Source organism: Podarcis pityusensis, assembly GCF_964106645.2.
Source record: "Podarcis pityusensis genome assembly, chromosome: 8".
NCBI classification, from domain to species: Eukaryota; Metazoa; Chordata; class Lepidosauria; order Squamata; family Lacertidae; genus Podarcis; species Podarcis pityusensis.
The window spans coordinates 39,273,703-39,297,099 of record NC_138033.1 but is presented as its reverse complement, the minus strand read 5'-3'; the positions used below and the strand labels follow the sequence as shown (position 1 = coordinate 39,297,099).

At 43.9% G+C, this 23,397-nt stretch overlaps 1 protein-coding gene across 1 annotated transcript in view; it reads left to right on the top strand.

The window, feature by feature from the left end:
• The window catches only part of NECAB2 (N-terminal EF-hand calcium binding protein 2), a 161,603-nt gene that overhangs the window by 116,807 nt on the left and 21,399 nt on the right, over positions 1 to 23,397 (top strand). Inside the window, exons 6-7 of the mRNA XM_081015873.1 lie at positions 9,216 to 9,352; positions 23,214 to 23,332. Coding sequence (XP_080871999.1) covers positions 9,216 to 9,352; positions 23,214 to 23,332 — 256 coding nt within the window. The remainder of the gene's footprint in view (positions 1 to 9,215; positions 9,353 to 23,213; positions 23,333 to 23,397) is intronic.

The window sequence follows — 23,397 nt, the reverse complement described above, 5'->3', positions numbered from 1 at the left end:
TGTATTTGAGGAGAACGTGCATATAAATGCTTACATTGGTGAAAAAATATATAAAAGTGAATCAAATTAGGGAAGGTTGCTTGCAAAGTTTGTGTACATTGGGAAAAACTACATACAAAAATGAGTCTGTTATGGTGCCACCACATTTAAGCCCTGAATCCTACATTGTACAGAATGGATTTCCTGAAATGGCATCAACTGCCCAAAGAGGCCACCACACATAACCTAACACCACAGAGAAAAAGTTGGATTAGTTCTCCCCCCCCCCCCGCAGCAAGATACAAAAGTGCTAAAAGAATGTACAATTAATTGCCTGAATTATTTTGTATGTGGAATGTGCTCCTCAGCAAGCTTCCAGTCGTCTCCTTGCCTTTCTTTCCCTCCCTTTCTTCTTTGGCTTTGTTTTAAATAGAAAGGTGGAAGTGCGGCCTTGGCTCTTCTGAGATCTGCGTGCCTCCACAGGTTACCATGGCAACAGACCTCCGTTAATCTTTTCTGTCATAAACCCAGAGCAATTTGCATGTATGAAGCTTTGATTATTCAAATTGCCTGTGCATGTGTTCAAATAAATTATAATGAGTGATATCTCTGTCCTGTTATTATCTCTCTTAGTTTAGTTATTAAAAATAGCTAAGGATAAAAACATAAGTCTCTCCTCCATCTTTGCACATTCTCCCTGCTCCCCACCCCAGTCAAACTTTTAAATAAATGTTCAGACACAGTCTGAAGCCCCTGCCCTTTCCTGCTGACAGCTCCCTGGACCCTGCAGTATTGCAGTCAAAATAAATTGCCTCTCCTCCCCAATTTTGGAAGCTGGGTTGAGGGTGTTAATCTTTAATCATATTAGCTATACATGAGAAAGCTGAGGAATTATAATCAATGCAATTTTAAAAAATAAAAAAACAAGAACACAACATCTGATTTTTCTCCAAGGAGCTCAGCTCAGGGGTGGGGAACTTGTGGCCTTCCAGATTATTATTATTATTATTATTATTATTATTACTAGTAGTAGTAAGTAGTAGTAGTTTTAATATTATTAAATTTTGTTGAACTCTAACTTCCATCAGTCCCAGCCAATGCGGCCAGTGGTCAAGGATGATGAAGTTCAAACTATCTGTTTAGCACTGGATTCCTCCCCCAGCATAACACTATATTGGTTAAATTAAATGGAAAGGAACAGCACTCCTTAAATCTCCTAGTTTTACAGGGACAAGAAAGACTGTTCCTAGTTCTGCAAAAATAAATTGACAACAATGCCATTCGCATCCTCAAGTGGGGGCAAATTTGCCACACCCCAACTCCCCTGGAAAGGTGACTCAAAATGGGGGAGGAGTTGGGGAAGGGTCAGATGGGCCAACAGGCCAATCAGGGTGGGGGGGGAGGCCAGGATTTATAATTTGGTCCCGCCCCAAACACTCCTCCCTGCTCTTTGCAGTGCCCTCATGCTTTCTCCACTCATTGCTAGTTGCCTGTTTGGGAGCTGAATGGGAATTTTGGGAAGAGTCCTTGATTGGCCTTGGATCTCTTTATTTTGCCTACTCCATATTTCTAGGAGTCCTGTTCTTGGAGTGCCATTTTTGATTGGTTTGATTGGCTTTCAATCCCAGCAGGAAAGACAAGTTAAGATCTGGTGGGGTAAGTACCTGAGTCAATTTTGGGTTAAGAGCATTCTTCATTCCGCTATGTTGCCTTGACACTGGGTCCCTTTATGCTTGGCAAGAACACCAGGGTGAATGCCAACCCAGCAATACCACAGCAGGTTCACAAAGCCAAGGTACTCATAGCAGGAAGCAAGAATGTCTTCCAATTCTTTGCTGTGGGCTCACAGGTGGAGCCTGGAAATCCATCCCGGTGTGGGGAGGACCCCTGTTCCTCCCATCTTGGGAAACTTCCCTGTCCTTTCAGCTAAATACATTTATTTGGTTGTTTTCAGATCCTATATGTTGCTATATTTGAACAAATATAACATTTTCTACAGTTGTGGTTTCTGGAGACTTCTTTAAGGGTTTGCTGTGAGCCCACAGATTCTTAAACAGGTAAACAAAAATTATAGCAGAACTGGGAGGAGGGTCTTTTCAGTGTCTGCTCCCAGACTTTAAAACTCCCTCCCTAGAGAAATTAGACAGGCTCCCTCCTTGTTGTACTTCCACCGACTGGTGATGACCTCCTTTTTCCAACATACTTTGGGGAATTGACTGCTTTTAATGAAAGGGCTGGTGCTGTTTTTATTGTACTTATTTGTATGGTTTTAATATATTTCTGTGTCTATATTTATATGTAGTTTTAATTCTATCGATGTTTAATTGTATTTTAATGATTGGGTTATTATTGTTATCTGTAAGCCACCTTGAGTCTCTGCCAGGGAAAACGGTAGGGTATAAATATATTACAACAATAATATTTTTTTAATCCACACTCTGTGGCTTATTACCTGCCCCTCTGAACTGATGTTTCCAGATCACTGAGGGCTGCTGTGCCTTTGAATTGATACTAGCCTATATAACTAAGTTGACAAATAAAACATGTTAGATACAGTAAATGCTTTTGCTGTAGCAGAATAGCAGAAGGGCAGGTTTTTTTACCTGCTTAGTTATACGGGCTAGGATTAATTCAAAAGCACAGATAGATCCAGAGGGACATCAAATTAATAGCGACAATGTGTGAATTCAAAAAGCTTCCATTTAATTGCTGAAGAATCTGTAGGTCTTCAGTCACCTCCATTTTCTTTTGCTTATTCCATCTTTCTTGTATGAGTGTGCAAGTCTTCTGCAAGGAGGCATCCAGAACACATCAGAAAAGCCTTTCCTGTCTAAGTGAATCTTGGAGATCTAAGGAACACTTTTCCTTTCAATTTATTCTAACATAGATGACATATATAAAAATCCAGTTGCATTTGTGCAGCAAGAGCGAATTCAATTATCTATGCAGTGGCACATTTGCGGTTTGATACTGTATTTGTATTAAAGTGTAGGATGCTGTGGGGTTGATTCACTTCCAAGGGACAAGAATTCTGGAAGTGACAGGAGACTAAAAGCATGTGGCACCATCCACAGGTCTTCATGCACAGATCAAGGTGAAATGGTTGCGACAAACCAACCAGAATGTAGGGCTCTACCAAACTGACAGAGACTAGTTTGCAATGAGCATTATTTATTTGTTTGTTTTGGTGTGAGGGAGTTGAATCACGGGCATTTTGTACCCAGAAAGTCCTGTTCTCATGTCTGAGGCACATTCTGGGGAAATTCAAAATGGTGGCCACCACAAAAATAGTTGCCTCCTATGTTACCCCCTAGGAGAGAGGTCATTACAGTAGGTTATATTGGAAAATATACACACTTTTACAAAATAGGCTTGAGAAAGAATGAGGAGGAGGAGGAGAGACAGTATTGTCATAGTATATTGTCTACACTGAGGTCTCATCAACACTTCCGTTTGTCCCATGATTTCTAGGCATGGATTTGACAGGTTTTTGTTTTGTGCCACCACTTTCCTTGGCAAAACCCGCAGTTTACTGCTGAATTGGAACAAACCTTGACTGGGTTTTCTGTGGATTAACCTTTGTTGTGACACAGCGGGAAGCAGCAAGTTTTCCCAGAGAAAGCGGGGGGACAAAAGAGATACCTCTCAAATCTGTGCTTAGAAATCATGGGGCAAACAGTCATGTGGGAAAGCACTGACTGGCAGTGGATGTCAGGTGAGCTACTTTCCCAGCCTTTACTGCAGATTGAACCTGGGATATTTTGTGTGCAAAGCCTGTGCCCTATCGCTGAACGATGGCCCTTCATCTCTTTCATGGCTGAGTAGGGAATGCAATCGAAGTCTCCCTCACTTACTCAGTCATTCATTTATTAGTTTACTATATATATTTATTTTGCTTTTCATTGTTTCCCAAAGCTGTTCACATCATTAAAAAAAAAATGAGTGGAGTGGAGGGTTTTGCCATTGGGCATACAAAAAACAACAACAAGACTCACAAGGGAAAGGAGTGTGGAGGGAAAAGCAGAGGAGTGGGGTCAGTTCTTCAAGGCTAGAGAACTGTGGTGAGCTAAAAGAGGGTCTTTATACGCAAGTTCAGGCAGGTGATTCATTCCTATGGTGCTTTTGCTTCAAAAGCAATTGGTGGGTCTTGTTTCCCTGGTCATTCGGTAGCTATCCAACCCACTCTGGCTCTGATCCACTCGGCTCCGATTGGTTTCCTGCAGTCACCTGCAGGTTGAGCCCCAGCCAAGCCCTGATCAAATATATGGACATTTAATGATGTGATTTACACCAGGCTGGGCGACAGTGGGTGGATGAAACACAGTGACTCAAAGGGATTTGTTCCACTGTGGTGAAGGCAAGGCAGCTTCTGTATCTCAATGCACAAAGGAGAAAGCATTGCTAATTTGCAATAAACATGGTCTCTACGTTTTCCACTTCAAAAGAACTGCTCAGATTCATCAAATATGTTGTCCTAAATCTGGAATGGTGAGTTTGCTGAAAAGTCCGAGGGGAGGAGGGCGTGTTGTAAAAATGTCTGCTAATAATGAACTATTTGCTGCAGCTGGCAGGGAGGACAATGTGTCTATATCGCACTCCAGCCATCCACTGAGCAGGATGTTAATATTTAATTTGGACTAAAATCCTGCTCGGTTAATCTGTTAGAGAGTTTCTCTCCTTCATCCAAACTCCCTGTTTGCATTAAAGCTGAAGGTGCATTGCAAACATTCTGTTCATTTTGTAACAATAGCTGGACCAAATGTTTGCATGTGGGGTGGACAGCAGGAAGGGATTGTTAGTTTCAGTTTCCCTTGGTGTCTAGATTTTTCAGTTTTAAAGTGAATTCTGTAGCAATTTGAAAAATGATAATAATAAACTAAATCATGAAAATTCGCCAGTGTTTTAGTGCAAAGCTCCCAAAAGACTTCCGGTTAACTTGGCAACAGGTCAGGCAGCTTGCCCTAGAGCTCTGCAGATAACACAATTTTAATTGAGTATTAATGAGTTTTCTTTTAATATCATCTAATATACACTTTTTATATGCAGTTTTGATCTACAGAAATATTTTTACAAGCGTTTTCCCCAACATAAAGCATTTTTGTATTTTTTTTAATGTATGCATTTTAATGCACACTTCCTCCTAAATATCTGCATTTTTGTACATATTTTTGGTCATGCAACTGCATTACAAAATCTGCAAGAGTGTGAATTTTGAAGGATAGCTATGTTTTGGTTCCTGGATTGATTCAATAAGTACGAATTAGGTAGTTGCTTATTAAAATGCGAACAAAATCCAATTCCCCTGCCCCATCTGTAACTGAGGTCGCATAAAAATATGTATAAACAGGAGTTGGATAGCTCCTCTCAGCAATCCACACAGTAAGCAAAGCCAGCTGCCTCCCTCTGGCCATCACAATGCCTTTACCGCAGTCCACGCACACTTGCTTTCAAGTCTCCTCCTGATTCAGATGCAATTTCTAGTTCCACTAAGCTACCTGCTGCTTAAAAAAAAAATTAAAAAGCAAAAAGCAAACCAATCCTCGTATGTTTCTGTGCTCAAAAGTTTTTTCATTGCATGACATTATTTTAAAACAAAATTTCCCCTAAACGGAATTATCATCATCATCATTCCTCCTCAGTATTATTTGATACATTCCAAACACATAACAAATCAAATACAACAAAAAGCATATTAAAGTATATTTTAGAATCATAGAATTGTAGAGTTGGAAGGAGGTTAGGCCAACCCCCTGCAAGGCAGGAATCTCAACTAAAGCATCCATGACAAGTATTAATTGCCAGAATTGACAATCTCTGCCTCCTGTTTCCTAGTCTCCACTTTCCCTAGTTTGGTAACTACAAAGTTTAACTTTTTTATGTATATGACTTTGTGGATCTGTTTATATGTTTGACTCGGCCTCTAAGCGAGCAGATATTATGAGTAATGCTCAGCGTTTGTTATATTTAGAGGAGATTAATTGAAATCAGTGGGTCTAATCAAGTATGAAGAACACTGGGAATAGCCCTGTGATAAAATAATGGCATTTTACAAACTAGGCCACTATAGATATTACAATAATGCAAATATTGTGATTCATTATGAGATTAAATAAATAAAGCCAACTCTGGGCATGTAACAAATTCACTCAGCAGTACAGTATTCAATAAATGGATTCCAACTTGCTTAAAAAAATATCAGAGCTGGCACATTCCAGGTGACATTTTAGCAATGGGCAGAGGGCAGTGGTTTCACTTTTGAACAGTAGCCAAGCTTGGCTGCCATCCATGGTGGCTGGCCATCATCTTAATTTGCTCAGGTCAAACATTCACCAGACCTAAACTGCTTAGCTTCCGTAGGGTTGCAGCTTTATGCAACCTTAGATCCTACCCTTTTCTGCTATGGACCATAACATCTCGGGGAAAAGTATTATTATTTTGCACCTGTGCAGAAACTTTTCTTACTGCACATACATCAAGTAGCAAACCACAAAGAAGCAAAGAACCGGAAGGTTGACAGTGACCTCCTGACAGAGAGTGAAAACGCAAAGGGAAGCAGAAGCCTGACACAACATTGATTGATCAAACAATGTTGCTGGAGGTAGCCAAGTCTTGAGAACTTGTCAAGAGACAGCAGCCTCCCCCTTTGGTGATCTTGGCTTTGCCAAGCAGAATGGGCAGCATGTAAATATAATCAGACATGCACACGGAAAAATCCGTCAGAGAAACGGATCCTCAGGGAAAGCAAGGAGACAGATCTCTTGGCAGGAAGAGAAGAGGAGCTGGGCTTTCATTTCAGGCTCAGTGCTACACAGATCATGCACACCTGGTTCCTGCCCTGGAGGCCAGAGAACAAGAGAGTCTTGTGATGCCTCCTGGAATCCGGCATTGCCTTGTAGAAAGGGCCAGTTAACTGCCATGTAGTGGATTAAGGATGTTATGGGTCTGTCAAGTTTGTTTTCTCTGCTTCTCAGTTTTTCAACCTTAAATTCAGTTATCCACATTTCCAAATCAATCTGTGATTCCCCCCCCCTTTTTAATTTTTTTTCATGAAGCTTCATGAGCATTTTAGTGTAAATTTCTCCTAGTCAACACATTTTTGTATGCAGTTTTGACTAATATACAGTTTTGCAAGCCATTTTAACTGACACAAAGCATTTTTTGGATGTTACATTTATGAACTAAGGCATTGTTATGCACATTGCCCCCATAACATTTGCACGCTTGTATGCCTCAGTTGGAGAACGGCATTGCGAAATCTGAAGGAGTCAAAATTTTGAAGGACAACCATCTTTTAGTTTGCATGTTGATTCAAGAAATGTAGATTAAATTAAAGTACAAACAAAATTGAATTCCTCTGCATCCCAGTAAGATGAAACAGAATATAATAGGGATGAGTACGAAGTTCAAGTTCTAAGGAATTAACCTTGAAACAGTTTCTTTGTGTATTTTGTGAAACTTACAGAGGATATTGCCCATGATGTTGCTCAGTGTCCACTTTATAAAGATCCCTTTATTTGTTGTGTTTTGTTGCAAGAAGAATGTTGTTACACCTTGCATGCTTCTTGCTGTTCAGTACTGTTACTTTGCATTTTTCTTTATTTGTGTTGGCAACCAGGAAATTAAGAGCTGCATTTGTGGCTCAAATCTGAACGTTCTTTCTGCTTTTTTTGTTTTGTTGCGGCTTATAGCTAAACAAAATGACATACAGTGGTGCCCCGCAAGACGAATGCCTCGCAAGACGAAAAACTCGCTAGACGAAAGGGTTTTCCGTTTTTGCGTTGCTTCGCTAGACGAATTTCCCTATGGGCTTGCTTTGCAAGACGAAAACGTCTTGCGCTTTTTTTTTTAAAGCCGCTTGAAGAGGCGCAGTTGCGACGGACCGTGCTTCGCAAGACGAAAAACATCGCAAGACGAAAAGACTCGCGGAACGAATTCTTTTCGTCTTGCGAGGCACCACTGTATTGCCTGCCTACCTCCTCCTCTGGCCCGTCATGTTGTTCTGCCATTCCAATGATCCTTTTGCTCTGGGCTTGGCCACTGTGCGCTAATGGCCCCTAAGTGCTGGGCAATGCTAAGGCCACTTGTCTGGGAGGGAGCTGAAGTGGCTTTAGATTTTGACCCAAGGAGGGACAGAAACAGCACTGCAGTGGGAAACACATGGGGTGCAGGGAAGCTCCACAGTCCCTCTATTCAGAAGTAAGTTCCATTGAGTTCACTGGAGCACTTACTACTAGGCAAGTCTATATAGCAGGGGTGGGGGAACCTTTCTTCAGCATTCCCTGGCCACATGCCAGTGGTAGGTGGGGGCCAGAGGCAGAAGTGGGTGGAGCAACAAATTTTACCTTTGTGCAGCGTGAATCAGACCTGTATATAGACACAAACACCTTCCATGCGAGAGGCATCAAGAACACATCCCAAGTAGGCAAAGGCACTTGTGGGGGCAAGCAGCAGGATTGGCTTTGAGCAGGACCAGATAAAGGAACCTGCAGGGCTGCATTTGGACCCTGGGCCAGAGGTCTCCCCACCCCTAGCATATAGCTTTACAGCCTGAGATTACTTATTATTGAAGCCAAAGCAAGGATGAATGTTGGAGCTGGCTGGCAAGATGCAATCTTGGAGAGCTGGAGGCATATCCATTTGTTTCAGTGGGGACTTATGGATGCAAACTGCCGCTGTTTCTGCTGGCCTCCCTCGTCTGCTTTACTTGTACTACTACCATCTCTAGAGCAGCTTTCCCCAACCTGGTGCCCCCTAGCTGTTTTGGGATTGCAGCTCCCATTAGCCCCAGGCAACATTGCCAATGGTCAGGGATGATGGGAGCTGTAGCCCAAATCTTCTGGAATATACCAGATGGGAAAGGTCATTGCAGAGTGACTTTGTCATCTTGATAGCAAGAACTAAATATGATGGAGGTATAAACAGCAAAAGCATCCCACATGGACACACATGTATCCTAAAAGCTGGAGGAAGTTACATAAAGATGGTGCATCTTCACCATAGTAATATCACATGATTGTTTGGACAGAATGCAACACATAGCAATGTGGGACAGAACTATTTTTCACTTTGATAGGAGTCATACTTAATATTTTTTTCCTTCTAAGGCTGCAGATTTCCACATTTACCTTTCTTAAAAGAAAACAACAGTTCATGGAGGAAATGTTCTTTGGGTGATGTTGTTCATTCAGGCAGCTTGGGAGTTTCCCAGCAAGTTCTATCTTCTTCTTCCTCCCCAGGTGTATGAAAGAGGAACCAATGTGGACCAGTTTGTGACCCGTTTCCTGCTGAAGGAGACAGCCAATCAGATTCAGTCCTTGCTCAGCTCGGTGGAAAGTGCCGTTGATGCTATTGATGAGCAAACCAGTCAGATAAGGTCAGGTCTTTTCATTTGTCCTATATTGAAATTAACCTGTTCAGCAGCCTGACTACTGTTTTCTGTCTACTGTTGTGCTCTGGAAGCTTCACAAGAGGATTGTTTTTGGTGCCCTCTTAAGACAAACATTCTACATGCTGTCTCTAGCAACGTAATACCTTAACCCCTGGGGCCAGTGCCATGTCTGAGGCCATCTGGCCAGGCTCAACTTTGTGGGTGGAGCGGTGGTGGGTTCACCTGGTGGCAATGGCAACAGCAGATAGTAGCACTCTCATCAGTGCTAAGCAGCCAAAGGCTGCCATTTTAAGTTACCACACTGCCCTAAGCTGATTGGATATTGTGGGTATTGTAGGAAATTAATATGGCAGCTCTCAGATCCTCAACCACTTGATTCTGGGAAATATTTTAAAGGGAACCTTGGGACAGGCATAATTGGTGGGTCCTTTGAGCCCTGGTGCCTTAACTCTTCCACTCCTTGTGAGGAATTGTTCCTATTGGAGGGATGGCACTGGAGAAGCCAGAGGATTTCCCTCCCAGAGCTGTGCTGTCTTGTCAACAGAAGTTTCAGATAATGGGGGAAGTTGCAGATCAGGGCAGGAACAGGAAAACCCCATGGCTTCTATCCCCCCCCCCCCCGCCCCCTTGAGACTTTGCAAAATGCTAGAAGCAGCAGGGAAAGCACCAAAATAAAAGGGTTACCATGAATCACAGCCTGGATTCAGCAACAAGGAGTTAAAATGTCACCCAGCTCTACAGAGCTTGTTGACCAGAACCCAAAAATGGTTGCCATGGAAATGGGGGAAATCAGAAGCTCATATCAAGAGACCTCCGCACCCACCACCCGGCGTTCTAAATTAAAGAAAATAAACAGAAGGCTACAAAGTTCCAGCAGGCAGCTTGTCGGGGAAGATCTTTCCATTCGTTGGGACCTTGTGGGAGAAGATTTCCTCAAGATCCTAAACAGCAGCCCCATATTGAACTTTCCCCGTTTTGTATTTCTCTATAAATTCTAGTTGTTGTTTTTGCATATATGCATATGAGTTGCAGCATGCAAATTAGTGGCTCTGTGTGAACTGGCCTGACATGTGAATTGACATAGGTTGCATACACAATATACAGTATTTGAAGCATGTGGCTTTCCCCAAGGAATCCTGACTGGTTATGGTACAAGACAGACCAATGAGAACAACTGAAAGTCTCTAATCTGCGGGTGTCTCCCTAGTACACTTTGCCTTTAGATATTTAGGGGTCCAAGTGACCAAAAAATCCAAATGAGACCTTTACTGCTAATTATTTCCATGTTTGCACAAATGTAATACACTGGAATTGCTTGACTCTGCCTTCATTTGATAGGATCTCCTTGACAGAAATGATGGTTTTACCACCGAAGTTCATCTACCTTGTGCTATTCTCCCCACTGAAATTCCTGTCCAACATTCTAAATGGAAACTTTCATTTTAAAAGAAAAATGCCCATGTACTGCTAAGATTCTCAGATATATTAAAAAAAAAAACAAACCAATGGAAGGAGTGTGGGGTATTCCCTTTTGGAAACTATATTATGAGGCTTACCAGCTCAGGCACTTACTATCCTATATTAATGACTCAAGTGACAAGCTCTGGAAACGGATAGAGCGTTCGTGATTACAACAGTCTAATCCACACTGCATTTCATTTATTGAAAAAGAAGCAAATAAAAGTCTGCAGATGCAATGCAACATATTGAAAATGATTCTGAAGATTTGGAAATGCGGAAAGCAAGCCTGAATGCTCCCCATCTCTCTGTTAATTCCAATACACGAATACCCTACATTCTATTTAAAAATCAGAGTAAGTATGAGTGAATGAAAAAAAAAAAATGGATAAATTTTGTGACTATTACATAAATTCTAAACCAATTTCCAGGGATACACAGAGGAACCACCTTCAAAAACACAACACAGACTTGGTTGATGTGGTATCAGGTCAACTTCCACAGAGTGCTAGGGAACTTACACAAGTTAAAAATTTATGTGCTGAGCTACAGTTCCCAGGATTTGGGGGGGGGGGGGAGAGAGATGCCTGCTAAGGTGGTATCAGAGTGCTTTGAATACATGGTGTGGATCTGATTTCCTGGCTCTGAAAATACGTCTTACAGGTGTGCCTTACATATCTACTTAGCACTATTAAGTTCAGTGAGGTTTACTGCCTGGTTAGAGGGTAGAGGACTGCAGCATTAAAATATATTTCCCTCTCCTTTCCCAGCCACAGGGGGAAATGATTTCTGTGGACACAGAGAGCAGGGGACGATTAATCGGGGGGGGGGGATGCATATGGCAAAGGGGTTAAGCACCAGCTCACCTCTGCTGCTTCTCTGGTTAAATTTACTATCTCCAGCAGTTGCATTTCAGTTGCAAAACTCTAGACTTGTTTGGCCTTGAGGATCAGATTGGGAGAGGATCTGCAGGAAACAAGAATACTTTCCCACTCTGGCTTCACTGCTATCATCAGGGTTGGAACACCAAGTTCTGCTATGATGACACCGCTTTTTTAATAACCAAAAAACTTAAAGAGAAGTACCTGTTATGGGTGGGGGGGGTGTTCCATTAGGTTAACTTTTGAAATGACAGATGTGAATGTAAGAAAGAACCTGTGAAGAACCCTGCTGGATCAGACCAATGGCCAATCTAGTCTAGCACCCTTTTTTCACAACCACCAATCAGATGCCCCTGGGAAGTCTACAAGATGGTGATGAATGAAAGGCCCCTGCCCTCCCATTATTCCCCAGTTACTCATATTCAGATGCCTACTGCCTCTGACTCTGGAGGTAAGTAGACAGCCATCCTGGCCACTGGCTATTGATAGCCTTATCCTCCATGTGTTTGCCTGATCATTCAGCCCGGACACCGAGATCCAGCGCCGAGGGCCTTCTGGCAGTTCCCTCATTTCAAGAAGTGAGGTTACAGGGAACGAGACAGAGGGCCTTCTTGGTAGTAGCACCCCCTTGTGGAACACCCTCCCTTCAGATGTGAAGGAAATAAGCAGCTATCCTATCTTTAAAAGACATCTGAAGGCAGCCCTGTTTAGGGAAGTTTTTAATATTTAATGCTGTATTGTTTTTAACACATGATTGGGAGCCGCCCAGAGTGGCTGGGAAAACTCAGCCAGATGGGCGGGTAATAAATTATTATTATTATATTATTATTATATTCGAAAGTCTTCTAAGTTCATGGTCATCGCATTTTGTGGAAGGCAATTCCAGGGTGAAAGGCTGTAGTTCAGTGGCAGCGAATCTGCTTGAAATGTAGACTCTCCCAAGATTCATTGCCATGCAGCTCCAGGTAGGACTGGAAATGTCCCTTGCCTGAAACCCTGGAGAGCCACTGCCAGTTAGTGTAGACCAGGGTTTCCCAAACTTGGGTCTCCAGCTGTTTTTGGACTACAGTCCCCATAATCCCTGACTACTGCTCCTGCTAGTAGGGATGATGGGAGTTGTAGTCCAAAAACAGCTGGAGACCCAAGTTTGGGAAACCCTGGTATGGACAATTCTGAGCCACATGGACCCAGTGGTCAAAATAAGGCAACTTCCTGTGTTTCTATGTGTCATGTGAGAGGATGCAGCAAAGAGAGGCAGTCTCTAAGCTCTTAGCTCTGAGTAGCAAAAAGCCGTGCTCATGTTCATGTCTTGACTTCCTGCTTCCTCTTCTTCCTCTGCAAGATGCTGGAGTCAGGAGTGTTTCTGGAGCTTCTCCTCCTTTTCTGTTCTCACTCTGCTTCTGCCGCTTTTGATTTATTTTGCATCAGTCTCTGGTATATTCAGCAGCCTCAACAGCCAATGTATATTCATGAGAATTACTTAACAGAGCAGAATGGATCTCCCTGCATTGCAGGTGGATGTGATGCATCAACTCTCTGCTCTCTGAGTATGCCCATCACTTTGGTGCTGCAGTTTCATTTTTAGCAAGTGTGCTATTATCAAGTCTACCCCCCACCCCCGAAAAAATGGGCAGGGTGTCTGCCTACAAAGCTTGGACAAGCAATATCCAAGCAAGCTATGTTTTTCTGCCTGTGTGTATTTGGCAGTGTTTTGGGGACAGGGGAGACACAGACCTCAGGAAGAGGCAGTGCACTGCCCAAGGCTCCAGTATTTGGTGATGAGGACAATCTGCAGTTACCTCCAGACTGTCAGCATTTGGGGGGAGGGATTCAAGTGCAAGAAGAGAATTTTAGGCTTGCCCAATTAAAGTGCTCTGTTGCTGTGGGTACAACAAATCTGCTTTTCTTTTCTTTTTAAAAAACTGACTTTTGTGGTTAAAAAAGTGACAGGTAAGTGCACTGAAAACCATAGGACAAATGAATGATTAATAGGGAGGTGTAAAAACACTGCTCAAGTAAATCAGGATGAATGGAAGATTGACATACAACTTTCCCGCAAACTAATCAGAGCAACTTCTCTGTAAAGACTGGGCATAGTCTGACCTTCACATAAGTTTTGTACAAGCAAACCATGATGAATGTTGAATTAAAAGGTGATCTAAAGGAGATGTGGGAGTGAATGAGTCAGGTAACAAGAAAAGCAACCCTGTGGTACCTGCTAAGTGACTGCTGTGCTGGATCATGATGAAGCCATGTAGTAGCCAAACTACACGACGCAGACAAGGCAGAGGTGTCCCACTTTTCCAAAATGTTGTGGCCCTTTCCCTAAAGAAAAAAGTCCTTTACACCCATCAGATTGGTCTGCCAGGCCAGTGGAATAAATAGGAGCTGTGTATATGGATCCAGGTTAAGGGTCACCAACATGATGCTGTTGAAACCAGTTCCCATGAGCCCTGACCAGCATGGACAGTGGTGAAGGAGGATGAGTTTGGAGGGCACCACGTTGGCTATACCTGATGTAAGTGCTCATTTTGAATTGGGTTTGAGGCTAAATATAGATGCAAAGCGGCCTGGTATGCTGCATTTTGGGACCTGTGTTGATTCTTTCTAGACAGTCACACCTGTGCTTGTGGCCTCTATGTTGTATTTCATGCTGAATAGCACTGCCCTTGCTGAAGGATTCAGAGAAGTAGCTTAAAACTGCTTCACTAGCACATGGCCTAGATGGAGGCTGGACGGTGGATTCTATTGACACCTGACCTCCAGCTGCTGCTCTCGGGTTAAGTGATCAAAGGGAGGTTTAGAATTCACATCAATTACTTCTATTTTATGGTTCAGGCAGCCTTACCCCCCACCCCCCCCACCCCAGACCTAATGTATTATAATGCAGGACGTCAATGCAGCCCTCCACACCTCTGTGTCAGGCTCTCAGAACTCTCTCCAGTCACACCCCATCTCCCCAGGCCTGCTCTGCACTCTCCTGTGAGTCTTTTGACTGGGCTGAAATCTGTCCTTGGAACTCTGAAAAGGCTTCCTGCTTGCCTGGGTGGAGGATAGAGAAGAGTGGGGTGGGGTGGGGTGGGGTGGGGTGGGGTGGGGTGGGGGGTATATAGAAGCAAGCCTACTATAAAAGGTAAAGGTACCCCTGACCGTTAGATCCAGTCAGAGATGACTCTGGTGTTGCACGCTCATCTTGCTCTATAGGCCGAGGGAGCCGGCGTTTGTCCGCAGACAGCTTCCGAGACATGTGACCAGCATGACTAAGCCACTTCTGGTGAACCAGAGCAGCACACAGAAATGCCATTTACCTCCCCTCCGGAGCGGTACCTATTTATCTACTTGCACTTGACTTGCTTTCGAACTGCTAGGTTGGCAGGAGCTGGGACTGAACAATGGGAGCTCACCCCGTCGTGGGGATTCGAACTGCTGACCTTCCGATCGGCAAGTCCTAGGCTCTGTGGTTTACACCACAGTGCCACCCACGTCCCAAGCCTACTATAGAAAGAAGTAAAAATTACCACTCACTTTTGCTTCAGGTCCTGCCCTCCACAGGGATGTGCCCCCCCCCCCGGAAGGTTGTGTGGAAGCCATTTTGACCCTCAGACTGAAAGAAGTCCACTCTTGTTAGTACATTATAGCAGAACTGCATGGATAAAGGGTCTGGAAACCACGTCTTATGAGGAATGGTTCAGAGACTTGGGTGTGTTCAGCCTGGAGAAGAGTGAGAGGTGATAGGATAGCCATCTTCAAATATCTGAAGAGCTGTCACATGGAAGCTTGTTTTCTTCTGTTCTGGAGGGCGGCATTTAATGAGCCTATGCATTGGCTACCTATCCATTTCCATTTCCTGGGTGCTGCCTTTAACCTATTAAACTAGAAAGCTCTGGGTTGCTGCATGTTTTTCCCACCCCAATGTGAGCTGTGTTTTAAGCTTTATTTATTGATTTGTCAAATGCTGGTGGTTGTCAAAATGTCGCAGGTTTTTACATTTGCTTCTAAGGCAGCTTGAGATTGTCCTGCATTAGGAGTCAAAGGGCTTGTTCACAATTCCGCTTTGTCCCAAGCCTAAAAAGCACCGGTCTGAGCAGTTTTCAGTTTGCACCATCAGGAAAACCCACTCTGCCACTGAATCGGACAAACGCCAATCCATGGAAAACCAGTTTATCCCTCCAGGGAAAGCGGTGAGACAAGTGGAAGTGTGGAAGAGCCCTAAGAGAGCAATTGTAATGATGATTTTATTCTACACAGCTGTGATATTTTCTTATGAGTTGGTGGTTTAGAAATACCCATAAATAAAGTGTCTGCTCAGAAGTCAATTCAATCGGGCTTATTCCCAAGTTAAGTTGGGTTATGATTGCAGCAACAACTTTTTTTTTAAGGTGTGTGTGTGCGTGATGTGGCCTGGCTTTAGATGCCAAGCTTTCTTCTGTTTGAAAGTAAATATATGTTTAATACATTGGCAGAGTTGTACTGAGCAGGTGCCAGATCAGCAGAAGAGGAAACAATCAAGTAGCAATTAGTCCTTGGATGGAGCAGCTAAAGATTTATTTCTCTGCTCATGGGCCTCCAGATGAAATAATCAATGACTGCTTGCTTTCCACTTGCATTCTATGGAACTCTGAATAAACAAGATAGAAGCAGATGATTACTTCTGGAGGAGTGGGCTTTCCTTCAGAGACCCTGGGGTAGCTGCCAAGAGACCCACATCCCCCCCCCCAACATGTTGCTTTTATATACCAAACAAAGCACTGTTATTTTTGAGCATCAGGCATATCAGCTGGAGTAAGTGGCTGCACTGTTATGAAATATCCTCTCAGTACCATTATAACCACCCTTTTACCTATCCCCCACCCACTCTTCCATTTCTTATTTTTCAGCTTATCCCACAGACACCTTTTTTTAACCTTTCCTACATCTTTCCAATCTTCCCCAGTTGTCAAGGGTACCAACTTATCTCGGTGATGAGAGTAGACAGGAAATTGTTCCCTTGGCAATTAACAGTACCGAACAGCAGGTTATGTACCCGCTAGCAGATTGCCTCAAAGCCGCTGCAAACTTGAAACAAAACATAATTCAGTATCTGCGAGGCCTGCCCATGTGAAGATGTGCATCTCTCATCAATATGATAAGTAAACAAGAATAAGCAAGAAAGGCTTATCCTTGTCCTCCACATTGATAAAATCCTGTCAATGGCAACTAGCCACGATGGCTATGTTCTGTCTCCACTGTGGAGAGCAATGTGCCTCTGAATATCAGTTGCCAGGAGTCACAATGCTGTGCTCGGGTCCTGCTTGCAGGCTTCCCACAGAAATCTAGTCAACCAATGTAAGAACAGGATGCTGCTGGATTAGATGGGAACTTCATAGAATCATAGAATCATAGAGTTGGAAGAGACCACAAGGGCCATCGAGTCCAACCCCCTGCCAAGCAGGAAACACCATCAGAGCACTCCTGACATATGGTTGTCAAGCCTCTGCTTAAAGACCTCCAAAGAAGGAGACTCCACCACACTCCTTGGCAGCAAATTCCACTGTCGAACAGCTCTTACTGTCAGGAAGTTCTTCCTAATGTTTAGGTGGAATCTTCTTTCTTGTAGTTTGGATCCATTGCTCCGTGTCCGCTTCTCTGGAGCAGCAGAAAACAACCTTTCTCCCTCCTCTATGTGACATCCTTTTATATATTTGAACATGGCTATCATATCACCCCTTAACCTCCTCTTCTCCAGGCTAAACATGCCCAGCTCCCTTAGCCGTTCCTCATAAGGCATCGTTTCCAGGCCTTTGACCATTTTGGTTGCCCTCCTCTGGACACGTTCCAGTTTGTCAGTGTCCTTCTTGAACTGTGGTGCCCAGAACTGGACACAGTACTCCAGGTGAGGTCTGACCAGAGCAGAATACAGTGGCACTATTACTTCCCTTGATCTAGATGCTATACTCCTATTGATGCAGCCCAGAATTGCATTGGCTTTTTTAGCTGCCGCGTCACACTGTTGGCTCATGTCAGGTTTGTGGTCAACCAAGACTCCTAGATCCTTTTCACATGTACTGCTCTCAAGCCAGGTGTCACCCATCTTGTATTTGTGCCTCTCATTCTTTTTGCCCAAGTGCAATACTTTACATTTCTCCCTGTTAAAATTCATCTTGTTTGTTTTGGCCCAGTTCTCTAATCTGTCAAGGTCGTTTTGAAGTGTGATCCTGTCCTCTGGGGTGTTAGCCACCCCTCCCAGTTTGGTGTCATCTGCAAATTTGATCAGGATGCCCTTGAGTCCATCATCCAAGTCGTTGATAAAGATGTTGAATAAGACCGGGCCCAAGACAGAACCCTGTGGCACCCCACTAGTCACTCTTCTCCAGGATGAAGAGGAACCATTGATGAGCACCCTTTGGGTTCGGTCAGTCAGTCAGTTACAAATCCACTGAGTGGTAGCATAGTCAAGACCACATTTTACCAGCTTCTTTACAAGAATATCATGAGGCACCTTGTCAAATGCCTTGCTGAAATCAAGGTAGGCTACATCCACTGCGTTCCCTTCATCTACCAGGCTTGTAATTCTGTCAAAAAAACGAGATCAGGTTAGTCTGACATGACTTATTTTTCAGAAATCCATGCTGACTATTGGTGATCACAGCATTCCTTTCTAGGTGCTCACAGACTGTTTGCTTAATGATCTGCTCCAGAATCTTCCCTGGTATTGATGTCAGACTGACTGGGTGGTAATTATTTGGGTCCTCTCTTTTCCCCTTTTTGAAAATAGGGACAACATTTGCCCTCCTCCAGTCTGCCGGGACTTCACCTGTTCTCCAGGAATTCTCAAAGATGACTGCCAGTGGTTCTGAGATCACATCTGCCAGTTCTTTTAATACTCTTGGATGCAGTTCATCTGGCCCTGGAGACTTGAATACATCTAAACTAGCCAAGTATTCTTGTACTATCTCCTTAGTTATTCTGGGCTGTGTTTCCTTTGCTGAATCATTTGCTCCAAATTCTTCAGGTCGGGCATTGTTTTCTTTATCGGAGAAGACTGAGGCAAAGAAGGCATTGAGGAGTTCAGCCCTTTCTGTGTCCCCTGTTTGCATTTCACCATCTTCTCCTCTGAGTGACCCCACTGTTTCTTTGTTCTTCCTTTTGCTACGAACATACCCATAAAAGCCTTTTTTGTTGCTTTTAACCTCTCTAGCAAGCCTGAGTTCATTCTGTGCTTTAGCTTTTCTGACTTTGTGTCTACACGTGCTGGCTATTTGTTTGAATTCCTCTTTGGTGGTTTCCCCCCTTTTCCATTTTTTGTACACATCCTTTTTTAATCTTAACTCAGTTAAAAGTTCTTTAGATAGCCACCCTGGCTTCTTTAGGCACCTTCCATGTTTCCGTCTCATTGGTATTGCCTGACGTTGTGCTTTTACTATCTCCCTCTTAACAAACTCCCAGCCATCATGAACTCCCTTTCCTTTTAGTATTACTGTCCATGGGATCTCACCCAGCACTTCCCTAAGTTTTATGAAGTCGGCTTTCTTAAAGTCAAGAAATTGAGTCCTAGTATGCTTGGCTGCTCCTTTCCGCTGTATAGTAAACTTCAGAAGAGCATGATCACTCGCGCCTAATGATCCTTCCACTTCTACCCCACTAACCAGGTCATCAACATTGGTTAGGACCAGATCTAAAATGGCTGTTCCTCTTGTTGCTTCTCCCACTTTCTGGACAATGAAGTTGTCTGCAAGGCCAGTGAGGAATCTGTTTGACCTTATGCTCTTGGCTGAGTTTGACATCCAACAAATATCCGGGTAATTGAAGTCCCCCATTACTACTATCTCCCTTCCTTTTGCATGCTTGGCCATCTGTTCCAGGAAGGCATCATCTATGTCCTCCGTTTGGCTTGGGGATCTATAGTAAACTCCCACAATGAGGTCACTGTTATTCTTCTTGCCCTTAATTTTGACCCAAATGCTCTCACTTTGGCTTTGAGGTTCTAAATCTTGGATCTCTTCACAGGTATACACATCCCTGACATATAATGCCACTCCTCCTCCTTTCTTGTCTGGTCTGTTTCTCTGAAATAGATTGTATCCCCCCATTATTACATTCCAATCGTGGGACTTATCCCATCAGGTTTCAGTGATGCCTATTATGTCATATTTAGTTTGCTGTACCAAGAGCTCAAGCTCATCTTGTTTATTTCCCATGCTTTGCGCATTAGTGTACAGACATTGAAGTCCATTAATCATTCTCCCGTGTCTCCTATTTAAGGATTTTTTCCTCCCACCACTAGGTCTGTGTGCTGTTTGCTCCATTTGGTCTATGACATTTGGATGATCATCTTCATCAATTGATAGACTCCTACCTTCAGGAGCACTGTCTCCCTCCCCCACATTAGTCAGTTTAAAGCCCTCCTGATGAGGTTTCTGAGATTTTTGGCAAAAACATTTCTCCCAACCTTTGTGAGGTGCAGCCCATCGCTTGCCAGAAGTACATCTTCAAGAAACTGCAGTCCGTGATCTAAGAATCCAAACCGTTCCTGTTTACACCATTTGCGAAGCCAGCTGTTCACTTCCACTATTTTCCCCTCTCTCCCTGGGCCACGTCGTTCAACTGGGAGGACAGATGAGATGACAATTTGTGCATTTAATTGCTTCAATTTCCTGCCCAGAGCCTCGTAGTCTCTTTTGATCTTCTGGAGGCTATTGCTTGCAGTGTCATTGGTTCCCACATGAACCAAGAGGAAGGGGTATTTGTCAGTGGGTTTTATGATTCCTTGCAGTCGTTCAGTTACATCTTGGATCTTAGCCCCGGGGAGACAGCACACTTCCCGAGACATCTTGTCAGGCCCACAGATCACTGCTTCTGTTCCCCTCAGTAGGGAATCCCCTATCACCACTACACGCCTCCTCTTAGGTTTGGTCGGGGTTCTTCCGTGAGCTGTCCGTTCCAAGGTCGCCTGCACATTACCTGATGACTGACTTTGCTGCTCGTCTTCATATACCTGATCGACTGTAATGAGGGAGAGATCCTCAAATGGAGTCTGCTCTTCGTCTTCCATGCTAGGGGAGAGGACCTCAAAGCGATTGTGTATTTCTAAACAATCAGAGCGAACCCTGGGCCTCCTACTTCTTTGAGTCACGTTTCTCCATATATCTGGCTCCTGTGTTGGTGAACTAGCCTCCTTCTCAGGGGAGTCCCCTGTCTCCTCCTTGGTGGAGACGGTGTGCTCTGTTGCTTCCAAGAAGAGCTCCAGCTCTCTAATTCTTTGGAGCGTAGCTACACGTTCCTCCAGTTGCCGGACTTTGTCTTTTAAGAGGGCAATCAACATGCAATTGCTGCAGGTAAAGCTGCCTGCAACCTTTGGCAAGATGGCAAACATTGCGCAGGAACCGCAGGCGACTGCAGCTGTTCCCTCCCCCTCCATCTTGAGAACGTGTCGTTGGGGGTGGCTACAGTGGTCCTCCATCATAAAAAGCGTGAAGACAGGACAAATAACTCCCCCCACAGAAAAACCTCGGTCTCCCCCAACGAACGTTTGAGACTAGCTCCCCTAAATCTAAAAGATGGATCAAACTAAGCAGCTAATCAGCCACAAAGAAACACACAACTTCTTCAACTTCTTCAACTGCTGCCCTGCAAGCTCTGATAAGCTCCTCCCACAGCTAATCACCTGCCTCAACAGAAACCCTGCCCCCTCTGACCTTTGCACAGGGAGAGCAGCTAATCAGCCACAAAGAAACACACACACACAATTTAGTCCAATCCAGCAGGGCTCTTCCTATGTTCTTCATGGATACAGTGGTACCTTGGGTTACAGATGCTTCATGTTACAGATGCTTCAGGTTACAGACTCCGCTAACCCAGAAATAGTACCTCGGGTTAAGAACTTTGCTTCAGGATGAGAACAGAAATTGTGCGACAGCAGCAGTGGGAGGCTCCATTAGCTAAAGTGGTACCTCTGGTTAAGAACTGTTTCAGGTTAAGAACAGACCTCCAAAACGAATTAAGTTCTTAACCCGAGGTACCACTGTATTGATTAAATTGGGAGAAGCCAATGTGGTACCCTCTCAATCTTGTTAGACGTTGAATCCCATCATCCCTGACCATTGGGCGTGCTAGCTGAATGTTGATGGGAGTTAGAGGGCACCATTTTGGCTAGATAAAGGTAAAGGGACCCCTGACCATTAGGTCCAGTTGTGGAGGCCTCTGGGGTTGCGGCGCTCATCTCGCTTTATTGGCCGAGGGAGCCAGCGTACAGCTTCCGGGTCATGTGGCCAGCATGACTAAGCCGCTTATGGCAAACCAGAGCAGCGCACGGAAACGCCATTTACCTTCCCGCCGGAGTGGTACCTGTTTATCTACTTGCACTTTGACATGCTTTCGAACTGCTAGGCTGGCAGGAGCAGGGACCGAGCAACGGGAGATCACCCCGTCACGGGGATTCGAACTGCCGACCTTCTGATTGGCAGAAGGTCTCTGTGGTTTAACCCACAGCACCACCCACGTCCCTTACCATTTTGGCTACTCTGTGCTAAATTATCCAGGTAGGGATTTGATCATCTGGCCCTAACCTCTTGATGCAGGCTGTTTATTCAGACTATTTACAACCCATCCTCTCTCAGAACAAATGACATGGGAAAGTATAAAGCACCAAAAAAAAAAAAAAAGCCATCCCTAAACCTAAACCTAAACTAACCATATACTGTAAAATGCACCATCAAATAAATAAAGTAGCTAAAAATAGCAGAGTAAATGAAACACTAATCAACTTGCAAAACTTAAATGGCCTGATCAAATCAGTCTTAACCTGGCCCAAAACAGTCAACAGCCAGTGCGGCATAATGGTTAGAGCGTTGGGTTACAACCTGGGAGAGCAGGGTTTGAATCCCTACTCAGCCATGAAGCTCCCAGGGAGACTTTGAGCCAGTCACTTTCTCTTAGCCTAACGTGCCTCACAGGGTTGTTGTGAGGATAAAATGTGAAACACATACACCACTTTGAGCTCCTTGGAGGGGAGGAAAAGGTGTTATACTGATGCAATAAATAAATAAAGGAATAAGATAACAAAGTCTGGAAGAGGATGGCATTCCATAGACGGGGGTGCAATCTTCTCTCAATGGTGAGGTGTATTGTGCATTGGCTGAAATAACATGCAGGTATGTATTATGTCATGGGAAATGCTTTGTAAAAAATGTATAAATTAGGTAAAGTTGTTTACAAAAATGTGTCTGTTAAGAGAAACTTGCACTCAAACGTTTGTGAATTTTCATGAGGAGTTTTAAAAATAAATTTGCAAACTGATGTGGAAATGTGGAGAACTCAATTTAAGATGGGGTAAAAATGAGAAATGGAAAGAATTGGTGGCCCAGTTGCTGTGCTAGTGCTGGATTTCATTACATCATCATCATTAAAATTTGTATACTGCCCTATACCCATAGATCTCAGGGCGGTTCACAACATGAAAAGCTATTTATTATCTAAAAGGGGGGAAATGTGTTCTTTTGTATTAATCAGTTTCTTTCCTCCAATTGCAGACAGTTCCACAGTAAATCTGGCCACGGTGTCATGGACACCTGGTATGACAACCCTGTGCCTAATTATCCCCCCAACAACAGAATTGTAACCAAAGAACGCAGGAAAAGCTTCCAGACTGGTAAGTGTTGCTACAGATGCTGGGAAGCCAGCCTTGAGTAGGTTGGTGGGTTGCATGACCATCAA